This window comes from Bombina bombina, chromosome 9 (genome assembly GCF_027579735.1).
Source record: "Bombina bombina isolate aBomBom1 chromosome 9, aBomBom1.pri, whole genome shotgun sequence".
In the NCBI taxonomy this organism is placed as follows: Eukaryota; Metazoa; Chordata; class Amphibia; order Anura; family Bombinatoridae; genus Bombina; species Bombina bombina.
In genome coordinates this window covers 199,496,703-199,513,233 of record NC_069507.1, presented here as the reverse complement: position 1 = coordinate 199,513,233, position 16,531 = coordinate 199,496,703, and the positions used below count along the sequence as shown (strand labels likewise).

Sequence of the window (16,531 nt, the reverse complement as noted above, 5' to 3'; positions counted from 1 at the left end):
AGAATAGAAAATATCTAATCATGTATATATAGATATATATTGTACCAAAATACCATCAGATATCTGTAGAAATATGTATTTATAAATAAATAGAACATATTCTGCTAAGTGAAGAACATTGGAATGTGACATATTCATATTTTCATGTCGGGTTAGCGCACTTGATATTGGATAGTGATATGTTTCCTTCCTGTACATTGCAGAATGGTAAAACTCCTACAGATCTTGTACAGCAGTGGCAAGCAGACACAAGGGAGGCATTACTGAAAAGGACTGCAAATGGCACAGAGAAGCAAGTGTGAATATAGAAACACTGGCATCAAAGACACCGACAGTGAGACATCAGAATGTGGTTGCAAATGTCATCTGTAAGCTATTTTTGTAAATGGAGATGGATAGTTTTCTTTTTTTTTTAATTTTGTATAGGCATTTCTTTATCTGTGTTTTATTGTACATTATTCTTGGAAAAATGAATTAGTTAGGCAAATAATGATGTGTGATATAACTCACAAATGTATGTAGCAAACTCTGTAGTGACTGTAATATTCACAACAGCAGTACCGTAAAATAAAGCTACTAAGCTCTGCTTGCAGTGTGTCACAGCATTAAAGGGACAGTATACACGCATTTTCATATAACTGTATGTAATAGACACTACTATAAAGAACAAGATGCCCAGATACTGATATTAAAACCCATGGTAAAACGGTTTAAAGACTTACTTAGAAACTCTCAGTTTAGCTCTGTTGAAAAGGTAGCTGGAAACCCCACTGCAAGTGGGAAATAAGACCCTCCCCCCCCTCCCCTTCTTTTGCTTATGAAAAGACCCTTTACACAAACAGGAGCAAGCTGGAGTAGGTAGCTGACGGTATTCACATAAAACTTTGGGGCTTGGTTAGGAGTCTGAAAATCAGAGCAATGTTATTTAAAAATAAGCAAAACTATACATTTAAAAAAAAAAAAAAAAAACTTTATGGGCTATATAAAAAGATCATCTACAAAACATATATGCAAAGAAAAAATAAGTGTATAATGTCCCTTTAAGTGCTACTACGGTCTATAAATAAGTGCATATTGTGAATGCCTTATCTTAACATAAAAATGACACATGCATGGGATGATTTATTTATTGGCTCTACAAAAAATATAACTAGATCAGGTTGTCCAAACTAAGGCCCCTGTTCTGTAACATTTTCCTACCTTGTTACGTTGTCCTACCTACGTAACGCGTACGGCCAAGCCTACATCTAGATAGAGAACTTTCACATCCGCCATATTTGTTTCATAAGGAGGGTGATGTTAAAATAGTGATCGGATTCTGTATAATTTTCCGACCACGTTATATTTGGCTGTTTTGAGTGCAGAGCTCGCTCAAACATAAATAATTAAAACCTAAACACAAATTATTATGTATGGTATTAGCTTGTGATGATAGCGTTCATTTTATAAATGTATTTTTCAGGCTACGTAACAAAAAAGAATGGAAACATATCTGTACCCTGAAAAAATACATTTATAAAATGAACGCTATCATCACAAGCTAATAACATACATAATATTTATTGATTATGTTTTATGTTTGAGCGAGATCTGCGCTCAAAACAGCCAAATATCACCATCCGATTAATATTTTGACATCAGCCTCTGTTTCAAACAAAAATGGCGGATATGAAAGAGCTCCATCTGGCCGTACGCCTTACGTAGGTAGAAAAGCATAACACAGTAGGTAACTATAACAGAACACCCCTAGCCAATCACACTTAAGGGGACATGAAACCCAAAACATTTATTTTGTCATTTAGACAGAGAATATCGTTTTAAAAAAAAGTCTCCAATTTACTTCTATTATCAAATTTGCTTTTTTGCCATGATATTCTGTGTTGAAGAGATATCTAGGTAGGCAGGAAATAGTGCTGCCCTCTAGTGTTCTTATAAATTAATAACATTCTTTCAAAACTGCTGCTATATAATGCTCCAGAAATGGGCCGCCTCCTAAGTGTAGGTCCATGCTTTTCAAAAAATGATACCAAGAGAATGAAGTAAAATTGATAATAGAAGTAAATTATAAAGTTGTTCAATATCCCATATTCTATCTGAATCATGAAAGAAACTCATTTATGTTCCCTGTGTACAGATTCAGGGAATGATTTTTGGCCAGTGGGGATATTCAGGTTTTAAAGTAACGGAGTTTGATTAGACTGAAGTATACATTGTGGTTTTGAATAATGATAATTCCAAATGTTTTAACCGACCCTGCGAGTGAAAAATAAATAAGTAAATAGATAAATAAAAACTCTGAAATGGCCCTTCTTGTGAAAAAGTTGGACAACCTTGAGTTGAAAATCATTCCCTTTTACGCGTTTTGATGCTTTGTAAATAAAATGAAATGAATGGTCTGACAATTTTCTAACAGTAGCTTGAGACTGCAGACATTGTATGTAAGCAGAATCTAAGAATGACTGTTACATGCAGTTTTTAAAAATAGCAAAAAGAAGGTATACCTGGCTATTCTGTACAAAAATGTTATATATGCCTATGTGGGTGAGGTCAGTTCTATAAATATTCTTTGCTGAATGCTGCCTAGACAGGATTTTTTTCCCCCCACAGGAGATTACAGTCTATATACAATTACAATCCTGTTGCTAAAAGAAGCCCATGTAAAGACATGAATTGTCACTTTTTTAATACCAAATCCCATCTACTCAACATATCATAATCATCTCAGAAACTTTTAACTAATAGCTTTCCTGTTGTTCAAATACTGGCTTATAATAAGGTATTGGAGGGAGTAAGTTTAACACTAGCTGGCTGTGTTGGTACCATTTAAAGGGCCATTATACATGTTACTTTATCAATATCAACCCTGCAAGTCTATGTATTGGAAAGGGAATAAACACATAGTTAAAATAGCACTCGAGAGTCGTCCGCTGGTTCTGAGCAGGTATGGCCAATATGCTAATGAGCAGTGGTAGGAAAACAGTTGGGTTGTGTGAATGCCACTGCTGATTGGCTAAACAGCCATTTCCCATGGGGCCAGCAGTTCTCTGTAGCTCTAAGCAGTTTGTTAACTATGTGTTTAACACCTCTGTGGGGGACAAAGTCGAATTACAGCATGTAATAATGGCCCTTTAACACTATTTTAAGACAGGAGACACATGGTTGAGACTTGGTGATCGGAGATAAAGAATCTAGTTGTTTAGGGTATTCAAAGCTGCAGAGGGGGCAGTTGGCTGGACATGGGCGTTTCATAGGCGTATCTAAAATTGTCTCTCTAATCCGAGGGTAATTATGTAAAGGTTTTTGCACTACAGATATCACATTATTTTTTTTGCCAGCTAGAAGGTGGCAAGCTTTTCTCAAAACACTGAAAATACTTAAAACACTAATAGACAAACACATACATAGGAAAATATAGGCAGCTGTAAAATGCTTTACGCAAAAAGCAGCGTAATGGGATTTATATTGGCTGCAGGATTTACGTTATAAAGTGCGCCTCCTGCTCACTGCTAACTTTGCTCTGTGGTGCAGTGTCCCTTTTCAGTGAGCTACATTACTTTCAATAGGAGACATCTCGCTACTTGCAGCGACTGCCCCTTGTTTACGATAATTCCACCATAGCAGTGTCACGTCTGAAATGACAAGGTTTAGACCATCGGGCCCTAAATATCACATGATCAATGAGAAAAGGCATTTTTTTAAGCAAATGCCAGGTTTAAAATAACAAAAAGCAAGGATGCACCCCAAAGAAAAGATTCAGATCCATGAAACCCTTTATTAGAAAGATGAGGTATCTGTCACAGGGTTGATGGAAAAACATTTGCAACTCTGTGTTTAACTCTTGTTAAAGTCTTACGTGGAGTTGCAAGCACTGCAGCTACTAAGCTGGACAGAGCCAGTGATTAGCTCACCAGCTGCTTCCTGCTTGTGACCAGCAGGTCACTGCGGCTCCTGAGGACTTTAAGTGTATGTTTAACCCCTTTGCAGGGGTTTAATTAAACACATAGATTTGCAGTGTCGATAGTGCAAAAACTGCATGCACTAAAATGTCCCTTTAAAAAATCATGAAACCACAAAATGTTCCTTTGTGATTCAGACAGAGCATACAATTCCAATTTACTTATATTATTTAATTGCTTAGTCTCTTGGTATCCCTTGTTCAAAATCATACCTAGGCAGGCTCAGAAGCTGGGAGCTTTATTGATAATCAAAGTAAATTGGGAAGTTGCTTAAAAATCTATGCTGTATCTGGATCAAGAAAGAAAAATAAAATTGGGTTTCATGTCCCTTTAAAGTGATGGTAAATCCTAGCGTTTGTGAAACACTAGGATTTACCATTGGAACAAATAAAGGGGACTTTCAGTCATGAAGTATAAAATACTTAGTGCTGAAAGCTCCTTTATTTGTTTGCTGCATTCGCCACACTGAGCTGCTAAGCAGCCCACGGCAGAACGCTATTTGGCTGAGAGGTGACTATTCCACCCCTTAGTTAAAGGGACATTAAACACTAAATACATGCTAGATAGAATGATGCATGCAAATAAAAGATTAGTCTATGACAAACATGTAGATGTATTTTTTAAAGTTTCATTAGTTGTTTAAAAAGTGACAAAATAAGTGTAAAATTTTAGTGTCTATAAAACACTGGGAGCTGCCATGTTGTAACTTGTGTTACCTTCTCTGCTGTGGCCAATTAGGGACCGTTATAAATAGGTCACTAGAGTGTGCAGCCAATGGTTGTGCTGGATTTAACAATTTTCTGCACTTCCATTTCTAACAGGAACTGAAAAGCTCACAATTTCAGAATGGAATTACAGGCAAAGAGGACAAAATAAATAATGAAAGTATATTGCAGAGTTGTTTTATATATACAATTTATCATTTTATATTACCATCTCAAAGTGTTTAATGTCCCTTTAATAGCCGTGCGCAAATCCAGCACCAAACCGGATTTCCCGCATGGCTATTGGCTAAGAGGTGGAAACGTCTCACCACTCAGCCAAATAGCGTTCTGCCGTGGGCTGCCTTAGCAGCTCATTGCGGCAAACACTGCAAACAAATAAACGCTAGGATTTACCATAACTTTACTCTCTGCAAAGGGGTTTAACCCATGTTAAAGTCCCGCTAGTGAGCCATAGAGAATATCAGGTGAGCAGGGGTTAAACACATGTGTAGGTGAGTAGAGAAAAGCCACAGAATAAGAGCGTGCCATTTTTGCACTCAAATGTCAGTTAGTATTAACAAATACTTTTGTGTCTATTTAATTTGACTTGTTATTTCTGACTTCCATACTCAGGTTAGATCAAATAATTGTAATTGCAGAAATTCTTGACATCCGGTGTGATCTGAAGTTCTGAAGTTCTTATTATTAATAAAATAACATCCAAACAGTTGGAAGAAATGATTCATTTGAATCAGAAGCTAAAATTACTTCAACGTGAATATTTGATTAAATCTAATTGTATTTTATACGTACATTTATTTTAGCTATATTTTACTGTATGGAGATTGTTAAATACTAAAAAAATACTGTCAAATTGTTCTTACTGTTTTACAAAGAAAGCATTAGTTTAAATTGCATTAAAGGGACATTAAACACTAAATAATTTCTAGATAGAGTGATGCATTCAAATAAAAGATTAGTCCTAGAATAACATGTAGATGTATTTTAAAAGTTACATTAGCTGTTTAAATATTAGACAAAATACATGTTAAGTTTTAGTGTCTATTAATCTATGGGAGCTGCCATGTTGTAACTTAGGTTACCTTCTCTGCTGTGGCCAATTAGGGACAGTTATAAATAGGTCACTAGAGTGTGCAGCCTATGGCTGTGTGGGATATGTTCTGCACTTCAATTTCTAACAGGAACTAAAAAGCTCACTATTTCAGAATGGAATTACAGGAAAAGTGGATGAAATAAATAAAGTATATTTCAGTTTTTTTTTTATATATTACCATCTCAAAGTGTTTAATTTTATTTTTAAAATGTAAATGCTAACCAGTTTATTCTAATAGACTTCTGTGTCAAAAAGTGGGAAAAAAATTCACAAGAGAACTTACCATATTCTGAAGAGATTATTACATACACTGAAAGCTAAATAAATAAATCTTTCCAGGACTAAAATTTGTGATTGCATCTATAGCACTTTTACCTTGTACATATATAGCTGCAAATAAATGTATATGCACTTCCTTAGGTGTTAGAATAAGCATTTTATTTATCAACTGTGGCATTATATAGATATTTACATACTGTATGTATTGCTATTTCCCAATTTATGTTCTACACTGTAATTAATGTATGTAAAGCTAGTAGAATTATACTGTTCTGTTTATTTGCAACCTTTTATCTGCAATCACTAATAAAACTAAATACTACAAGGTTTTGTTTTCTTTGTATTCCTTTCAAAGATACACATAATTATGTTGATAAATGAACCATATTGAATGGTCTTCCATTTGCAGTTTATGTTAAAAACTTTTATGAATAACAAGTCTATATATCCTTGCAGTTAGCCTGCTTGCCTCACACACAACACCATTTTAGGATGAAGTTCTGTCAGTGGTTAACTTTTTTTTTTGTCAGAAAGTTAACTTCAGACAGGCCATGTGAGGGCTCTATTAAATATTAACTGCAGGAGCTCCCCTCTCCGGCTCAGACAGCTGTGGCTGGGCAGTCGGAGCAGCAAACATGTTGGTCGGTGTGTTCCCTGCCTGCATGCGGGCTCAGAGCTGGGCTAGGCCTCTCTGTAGAAGCCTCAGTCAGCCCTCTAAGCAGCACGATCTGAACATTGCTGGGATTTACCCGCCCATCTCAACTCCTTTTAATAAAAGCGGGGAGGTAGATTATGACAGGCTGAGAGAAAACCTTCGCAAATACTGCAATATCCCTTTCCGTGGTAAGTATCAGCACAGGCACGGTTAGCACCGGTGTCCAACGTCTTTACCTACTTTGTTTACTTTTAGATTACAATTCATTGAGATGCAATTCAGGTTGCTGAAGATTTTTTTTAACTTTTGTGTAGCAATTACTGTAGTATTTTTATTTATGAAATGTAAACTTCCTCTCAAAAATGCCAATAAATTAAATCAGACCTGTGCTGGAATCATTTGTCTTGTCATAAATGTATACGTTATTTTTTTACATAAGTGCATACTTCTACAAACTTTTTTTTTTAAAACCCTTTCTTGCCTGAAACATTTTGTTAACATGTGCTAAAGTAATTTATCCTTTAGCACTAATTGCTTTTTAAATATTAAAGGGACAGTGTACTGTAAAATAGCGTTTCCCTTAAAGGGGCAGTATACACCAATTTGCATTTAACTGCATGTAATAGACACTACTAAAAAAGAATAATATGCACAGATATTGATATAAAAAGCCAGTCTAAAACCTTTTAAAAACTTACTTAGAAACTCTTAGGACATCCATTGAAAGGGGCTGATAGCAGAACCTCCCCCCTCCCCTGCATATGAAAAGACCCATTATACAAACAGAAGTAGTCTGAAGTCTGTAAACATTAATATACATCTAAAACTTTGGGGCTAAAGTATTTGTCTGCAGGGTTTGGCCCCGGCAGAACAATATTTTATCACTGAGGTGATTTTAGGCAATAGCGTGCTAGCTATCCAGCATAATGCCAGCTGGCCCTCATGGCTATTGGTAAAGAGGTGGAAACGTCACTTCACTGAAAAATAGTGTTCTGCCTTGGGCTGCCTGAGGAGCTCAGCGCGGCGAGCGCTTCAGACAAATAAAGGAACTTTCAGCATGAAGTATTTTATACTTCATGACTGAAAGTCCCTTTTATTTGTTCCACTAGTAAATCCTAGCTTTCAAAAACCCTAGGATTTACTATCACTTAAAATGCACATAGATGAATTACATCTTTGGATAGAAACCAATTTGCAATAAACATGTACTGGCTTATAGTAAAAGTTATGACGATTTTAGCATTTGTCTCAGCACGTGCATGTGAAACATAGCTAGATATTTTCAAGTGATTGTAAAGTTGAGGTGTTTGCTATACATATTCTAATTATATATAAAATTGTCACAATTTATTTTTTTCTGAGTTGTGGTCACCCAAAGTGAGAAACTCAACTGACAATGTATACTGCTGGGGTTGTGTTCCGTCAACAAGTTTGTAGACATTCATGGTGAAATCGCTTTTAGCTTACTGTGGCTTTCATAGTGGAAAAAATATCCTATGGTATATTAGTCTGTCTGACTGTCCTAAAAACAGTTCAGGCCTGAAATACCAGGCAGTTCTTAAAGGGACAGTCTAGACAAAAATAAACTTTCTTGATTCAGATGCATGTCATGTCATTTTAAACAACTTTCTAATTTAATTTTATCATCAATTTTGCTTTGTTCTCATGGTATTCTTAGTTGAAAGCTAAACCTAGTTAGGCTCATATGCTATTTTCTTAGCCCTTGAAGGCCGCTTCTTAACTGAATGGATTTTGACATTTGTTCACAGGGTGTTAGTTCATGTGTACTATATATATAACATTGTGCTCACACCCTTGAAGTTACCTAGAAGTCAGCACTGATTGGCTAAAATGCATGTCTGTCAAAAGAACTGAGATAAGGGGGCAGTCTACAGAGGCATAGATATAAGGTAATCACAGTGGTATAAAGTATATTAATATATCAGTGTTGGTTATGCAAAATTAGGGAATGGGTAATAAAGGGATTATCTATCTTTTTAAACAATAACAAATTTGGTGTAGACCGTCCCTTTAAATAAAGTAGGGAAGACAACCAACCATCTCAGCACAAAGATAGAGAAGCACTCAAACCAGTGAATAAACAATAGCAAAATATCTTGCTCTATGGCTAGGTTACCACTCCAGAAGCAGCCTATTTTTGCCTTTCACAGTGAAGAATTTTTCTGCAGTATTTCAGTCCAGCCCCATAATACCAGGCAACCCATGTCTGAACGAGAGACGGTGCATTTTAAGGTTTGAGAACTGGAAATAGTTACATTTTCAGAGCAAAATTACATGAAAAGAAACAAAATACATAATGAAAATATATTGCAAAGTTGTTTCATGATGCATAACTAAACATTGTATATAAAAATCTCAAGGTGATTACTGTCCTTTTAAAGGGCACACACCATTTTACTGACCAACCGGCTAAAATGTAAGGCACAATTAAAGGGACATGAAACCTAAAAAAAATTCTTCCATGATTCCCGTAATATTTTAAAAACCTTTCCAATTTACTTACATCAAATTAACATTGTTCTCTTGGTATCTTTTGTTGATAAGCAGGTAGGAAGGTGTAGGAGCGGTGCACATTTCCGGAGCAATATATGGCAGCAGTTAAATAACTGTGTTATACATTTGCAAGAACAGTAGGAGGCAGCAGTGTTGCCTGTCTTGTACTGCTCCAGAAATGTGCACGCTGCTTATCTAGATATCTCTTCACCTAAGAATACCATGGGAACAAAATTTAATTTGATAATAGAAATAAATTGAAAACGTTTTTTTTAATTATATGTTTAGTTTGAATTGTGAAAGAAAATGTTTGAGTTTTATGTCCCTTTAAATTAAAATGAACTAATATTACAAATTTTCAAAGCACGTTGCACAAATTATAATTAAACCAATTTATGTAAAATTATGCAATTAATATTTGTGCTTTGGTTACCGTAAAGGGACATTAAACACTATTTCATGCACCTCCCTCTAATAATACAGTGAGTGCAGAATTATTAGGCAAATTAGTATTTTGACCACATCATCCTCTTTATGCATGTTGTCTTACTCCAAGCTGTATAGGTTCGAAAGCCTACTACCAATTAAGCATATTAGGTGATGTGCATCTCTGTAATGAGAAGGGGTGTGGTCTAATGACATCAACACCCTATATCATGTGTGCATAATTATTAGGCAACTTCCTTTCCTTTGGCAAAATGGGTCAAAAGAAGGACTTGACAGGCTCAGAAAAGTCAAAAATAGTGAGATATCTTGCAGAGGGATGCAGCACTCTTAAAATTGCAAAGCTTCTGAAGCGTGATCATCGAACAATCAAGCGTTTCATTCAAAATAGTCAACAGGGTCGCAAGAAGCGTGTGGAAAAACCAAGGCGCAAAATAACTGCCCATGAACTGAGAAAAGTCAAGCGTGCAGCTGCCAAGATGCCACTTGCCACCAGTTTGGCCATATTTCAGAGCTGCAACATCACTGGAGTGCCCAAAAGCACAAGGTGTGCAATACTCAGAGACATGGCCAAGGTAAGAAAGGCTGAAAGACGACCACCACTGAACAAGACACACAAGCTGAAACGTCAAGACTGGGCCAAGAAATATCTCAAGACTGATTTTTCTAAGGTTTTATGGACTGATGAAATGAGAGTGAGTCTTGATGGGCCAGATGGATGGGCCCGTGGCTGGATTGGTAAAGGGCAGAGAGCTCCAGTCCGACTCAGACGCCAGCAAGGTGGAGGTGGAGTACTGGTTTGGGCTGGTATCATCAAAGATGAGCTTGTGGGGCCTTTTCGGGTTGAGGATGGAGTCAAGCTCAACTCCCAGTCCTACTGCCAGTTTCTGGAAGACACCATCTTCAAGCAGTGGTACAGGAAGAAGTCTGCATCCTTCAAGAAAAACATGATTTTCATGCAGGACAATGCTCCATCACACGCGTCCAAGTACTCCACAGCGTGGCTGGCAAGAAAGGGTATAAAAGAAGAAAATCTAATGACATGGCCTCCTTGTTCACCTGATCTGAACCCCATTGAGAACCTGTGGTCCATCATCAAATGTGAGATTTACAAGGAGGGAAAACAGTACACCTCTCTGAACAGTGTCTGGGAGGCTGTGGTTGCTGCTGCACGCAATGTTGATGGTGAACAGATCAAAACACTGACAGAATCCATGGATGGCAGGCTTTTGAGTGTCCTTGCAAAGAAAGGTGGCTATATTGGTCACTGATTTGTTTTTGTTTTGTTTTTGAATGTCAGAAATGTATATTTGTGAATGTTGAGATGTTATATTGGTTTCACTGGTAAAAATAAATAATTGAAATGGGTATATATTTGTTTTTTGTTAAGTTGCCTAATAATTATGCACAGTAATAGTCACCTGCACACACAGATATCCCCCTAAAATAGCTATAACTAAAAACAAACTAAAAACTACTTCCAAAAATATTCAGCTTTGATATTAATGAGTTTTTTGGGTTCATTGAGAACATGGTTGTTGTTCAATAATAAAATTAATCCTCAACAATACAACTTGCCTAATAATTCTGCACTCCCTGTAGGTGCTGCCATTTTAGAACCCAGGTTACACTGCAGGTATCTGAAGGAGAGTTACTGCTCATGTGCAAACCCATCAGCACTGGAATGTTGTGAAAGATACATTTCAACATGGCAGCACCCATGACTGGAGGGAGGCAGGGAATAACCTCAATACTATGCTTATAAAATGTATTTAGGGCTAGATTAAAAGTGGAGCGCTAATTTATCCCGCGCCCGTAAACAGACAAATTTGCCCGTTTACGTGCGCATGATAAATAACCAGCCATTACAAGTGGCTGGTTATTGCTACAGTGAGCTTTTGGTAGCAATTAGCCCTCCAAAAATTGACCAGAGGTCAGACCTCTGGTTAATTTTAAAAATATCCCCCAAAAGCCCCTAAAATAATATGTTTTCCTTTCTTAATAAAATAAAATTGTAGCATCTTTATTTTTGTTAAAATAAAACTGCACAAAGTAGTTTTTAGGGGTTAAAGTCTACACACTTATCTGAGTCACTTAGCAGTCATTTATCAATATACCTGGTACACTTCGTGATCACCACTAATTGCAAAATCACTATTGTTACTTAAACACTCAACATATTCTACAGTAACTTAGGCCATGGTAGCGGTGATACAGTCATCAGACTTAGTGCCAGCTATACTTCTATTTCAGTTCCTAAAACTCCATTCCAACAAGGCACTGGGATTCTTATTTTACACTTGGAAGGAGTTATCTGCAGTTCTGTTTTAACGTCATTAACTGTAACAATGTTATAATTTACAGAGAAGTGGAGGATATTAAAAGGGTACTTGAGGCACTGTATAATGTAGTAGCTCTGTATATTTGGCTTAAAGTGAAAGTAAAGTTACCTGGTTTGCGATCCTCAGTAGCAGTCTTTGTGCATTTTTAAATTTATCTGGAATCAAAGTTATCGGCGTAATTACAATAAACTATCCAAATTCAACCGGTAATTTTTTTTTTCACTCCTGGTCACGTTTTTTTCAACAGCCAATTAAAAATCTAGCCGTTAGGCGGCTGTGAAACCACGTCATCCGCCTACTTATTAATCTATGCATGCGCAAATATTTGTCTAGACACTAAGATATCAGGAGCGCGCTCCCATTTCGCGCATGTGCATTTTATTTCTCTGGGCATAAACAGTTTTTGGCGAGAAGCGCATGCGCAGTCGATGGAGCCGTACCGGATTCATGCATGCGCAATGCAAATAGTCACTATGAATGCGCTTTTGAGCTACGTATAGAGCGGGTGGGACTGCTCTATACGTCAGAACACAGAAATATAGGAAGTAGAGGATGGGAGGAGTTGGAATGAAAACGGTAGGAAATTAGATTTTTATTAAAACTTTGAATTCTTGATTATGAAAATAAAGTTAGCGATCTTAATATACTAAGGTAGTAGAAAAAATTAATGTGTTTGAAAGGGACAAACTTTACTTTCACTTTTTTTTTTTAAGCTGGGCCCCCACCCCACCCTTGGGGGCCCAGTCGCAATTTGCGACCTCTGCACCCCCTGTAGTTTTGCCCCTGCTTCTTGTTATTGCTTACCATTTTGTTTTTTTGTTTTTTAAAGTTTTTATTTTTAAACTTTTTCACTCCCAGCGGTCTTTGTCCAAAGACACATGATGTTTCAGATAGTAATTATGAAGAGAAGTTATTAATATTTTCACCACCTGCCCAGAAGCAGAATTTTTTCCCCCTTTTTTTTCTGCAGATCTATATGAAATTAAATTGTGTTGATTAACTGCAGAGTAAAGAGATTTTTAAAGTTTTATAATATATTGCAGCAGTTGAAAATTGCATTGCAGATTAGCTGCAGAGAAAAAATTCAATTTTAAGTTTTTAAAATGTCTCTTGAATACATTTGTTTCCTTTGCTCTTAGTCTAATCTCATAATTCTAAGGTAAAATGTAGTTATAAAAAAGGTGCATTGCTTACAAAACCATCTTACATTTAGGAGTCACAGCTTTGCAGACTAAGAAGAACTAGGGATCAGGGCTGGGAAATCCCTGAGAGCAAGTTATCAATTAATGAGCTGTTGCTTTGCATAGCTGCTCCATATTTGACTGTTCCCTTCAAACAATGCTTTGCTCTGGCTGCACTGTGTTTAAGAAAATGTAGATGGTGCAGCCAGAGCAAAGCTCTGTTTGAAAATAACAGCCTAATATGGAGCAGTGCTGCAAAGTGAAAGTGCTAACAGTTCCTGCATGTGTCCCATCTCACATCACAGATTGTTATGCTTTGGTGTTCAACTGTGGGGACATTTATAAAAGACTTAATTAGCACTGGGCTCTGATTGACATGCTTATGGTATATTACTGAAGGAGCATATTAGATTATTACTTCTGAGTTATTTAAATCAGTATAACATAGAAGCAATTGTTATCCGATATGGCCATACTATTATTGACTAGACTCACATCATGAAGGTGATTTCCAATAAGCCGAATGGGAAGAAGTTCATGTTTGTATGCCTTTGTATGCCTGTTTTCTCTATAATGGGTATACAGATTTCTGTCTAAGGAGGATCACTCCTTGTGACAGGTTCACTAATTATTGCGGTGGTCTGGTTGAGTGGAAGATTCCAGTTGGATGCAACAAGGTACAACACTGAGCCCAGGATTGCAGACAGGTTTACAGTTATTGGTAAAACTGCACATATCTACTAACAGCACTTGCTTTGAATTTTTAAAATGGTTTATCTCTATAGATTTAAAACCCCTTATTTGACTGTTTATTCTGCTAATAGGGAAGTTATAAATCTCACCTTAGACAATGCTGCAAATAAATTTCTAAGATATTGGTCCCTAGTGTATGCTGGATCCCCATCATATCTACCCGTGACAACATAATAAGAGGTCGATTTATCAACCTCCTCAGCAGGCTTTCGCCTGCCTACGACTGCAGGTTCTCACAAGAGAACCTGCACGCCATATTTAACAAGCAGCGGTCATCAGGCCGCTGCTTCCCTACCCTTTCACCACCTCTTAGGTGGCAAATTTCAATCTCCCCGGTCTCATCCGACCAGGGAGATTGACAGCTCCTGCCAACGCATGATTGGCTGTGCGTGGGCAGGGGGCGGGATTGCGTGCAAGCGCAAAAATAGTGCTCATGTGCAATGCTGTATTCTACCACGGGAATTCAGCACGCCAGAGGCAAGCTGCAGCGGACAGGGGCGCATATGTGTACCCCTGTTCGCCTCAGCTTGATGAAAAATTGCCCCCTTAGTATTACAATTATATCTGCACACAAATCACATTCAAATTCCAGAAGTGAATTATCAACAGTTAATCTTTATACAGGTACAAATTCCCAAATCTGAATTCTAAAATCCAAACTTAATCTGATATACAAACTTTTTCATTAATATTTTTTTAAAAATGACTATTTTCCGAGCTGCAAGTCACAATCTTCTCTGCCTGTTTCTATTTTTTGTGTGTGTGTTCTAAAATGCAAATAATAGTCTATTTAAAACAACAAATTACTATTCTGATTAAAGTACTGTACTCTCTTACACCTAGATTTAGAGTTTTGCGTTAGAAGGGGTGCGTTAGCTGCGCATGTTTTTTCCCCCCGCACCTTTTAAACAACGCTGGTATTTAGAGTTCTCTGAAGGGCTGCGTTAGGCTCCAAAAAGGGAGCGTACAGGCATATTTACCGCCACTTCAACTTTCAATACCAGCGTTGCTTACGGACGCGGCCAGCTTCAAAAACATGCTCGTTCACGATATCCCCATAGGAAACAATGGGGCAGTTTGAGCGGAAAAAAAACCTAACACCTGCAAAAAAGCAGCGTTCAGCTCCTAACGCAGCCCCATTGTTTCCTATGGGGAAACACTTCCTAAGTCTGCACCTAACACCCTAACATGTACCCCGAGTCTAAACACCCCTAACCTTACACTTATTAACCCCTAATCTGCCGCCTTGCTATCGCTGACCCCTGCATTTTATTATTAACCCCTAATCTGCCGCTCCGTACACCGCCGCAACCTACATTATCCCTATGTACCCCTAATCTGCTGCCCCTAACACCGCCGACCCCTATATTATATTTATTACCCCCTAATCTGCCCCCCCAATGTCGGCGCTACCTACCTACACTTATTAACCCCTAATTTGCTGACCGGACCTCGCCGCCACTATAATAAATGTATTAACCCCTAAACCGCCTCACTCCCGCCTCAAAAACCCTATAATAAATAGTATTAACCCCTAATCTGCCCTCCCTAACATCACAGACACCTAACTTCAAGTATTAACCCCTAATCTGCCGACCGGACCTCACCGTTACTATAATAAATGTATTAACCCCTAAAGCTCACCGTTACTATAATAAATGTATTAACCCCTAAAGCTAAGTCTAACCCTAACACTAACACCCCCCTAAGTTAAATATAATGTTTATCTAACAAAATAAATTAACTCTTATTAAATAAATTAATCCTATTTAAAGCTAAATACTTACCTGTAAAATAAACCCTAATATAGCTACAATATAACGAATAATTATATTGTAGCTATTTTAGGATTTATATTTATTTTACAGGCAACTTTGTATTTATTTTAACTAGGTACAATAGCTATTAAATAGTTAATAACTATTTAATAGCTACCTAGTTAAAATAATTACAAAATTACCTGTAAAATAAATCCTAACCTAAGTTACAATTAAACCTAACACTACACTAACAATAAATTAATTAACTAAACTATCTACAATTATCTACAATTAAATCAACTAAACTAAATTACAAACAAATAAAAAAAGATTACAAGAATTTTAAACTAATTACACCTACTCTAAGCCCCCTAAAAAAATAAGAAAGCCCCCCCAAAATAAAAAAATGCCCTACCCTATTCTAAAATAAAAAGTTAACAGCTCTTTTACCTTACCAGCCCTTAAAATGGCCTTTTGCGGGGCATGCCCCAAAGAAAACAGCTCTTTTGCATTTAAATAAACATACAATACCCCCCCAACATTACAACCCACCACCCACATGCCCCTAATCTAACCCAAACCCCCCTTAAATAAACCTAACACTAAGCCCCTGAAGATCTCCCTACCTTATCTTCACCACGCCGGGTATCACCGATCCGTCCAGAAGAGGGTCCGAAGTCTTCATCCTATCCGGCAAGAAGAGGTCCAGAAGAGGGTCCGAAGTCTTCATCCTATCCGGCAAGAAGAGGACATCCGGACCGGTAGACATGTTCATCCAGGCGGCGTCTTCTATCTTCATCCATCCGGCGCGGAGAAGGACCATCATGAA

The 16,531-nt window shown here is 37.3% G+C and overlaps 2 protein-coding genes across 2 annotated transcripts in view; both read left to right on the top strand.

Moving 5' to 3' along the window:
* Window positions 1-6,378, top strand: part of ANKRD2 (ankyrin repeat domain 2) — a 45,992-nt gene extending 39,614 nt beyond the window's left edge. The window contains exon 9 of the mRNA XM_053692571.1: window positions 204-6,378. Coding sequence (XP_053548546.1) covers window positions 204-302 — 99 coding nt within the window. The 3' untranslated portion in view covers window positions 303-6,378. The remainder of the gene's footprint in view (window positions 1-203) is intronic.
* A 244-nt stretch (window positions 6,379-6,622) lies between these two features.
* Window positions 6,623-16,531, top strand: part of HOGA1 (4-hydroxy-2-oxoglutarate aldolase 1) — a 114,469-nt gene continuing 104,560 nt past the window's right edge. The window contains exon 1 of the mRNA XM_053691738.1: window positions 6,623-6,896. Within this exon, the coding sequence (XP_053547713.1) occupies window positions 6,689-6,896 (208 nt within the window). The 5' untranslated portion in view covers window positions 6,623-6,688. The remainder of the gene's footprint in view (window positions 6,897-16,531) is intronic.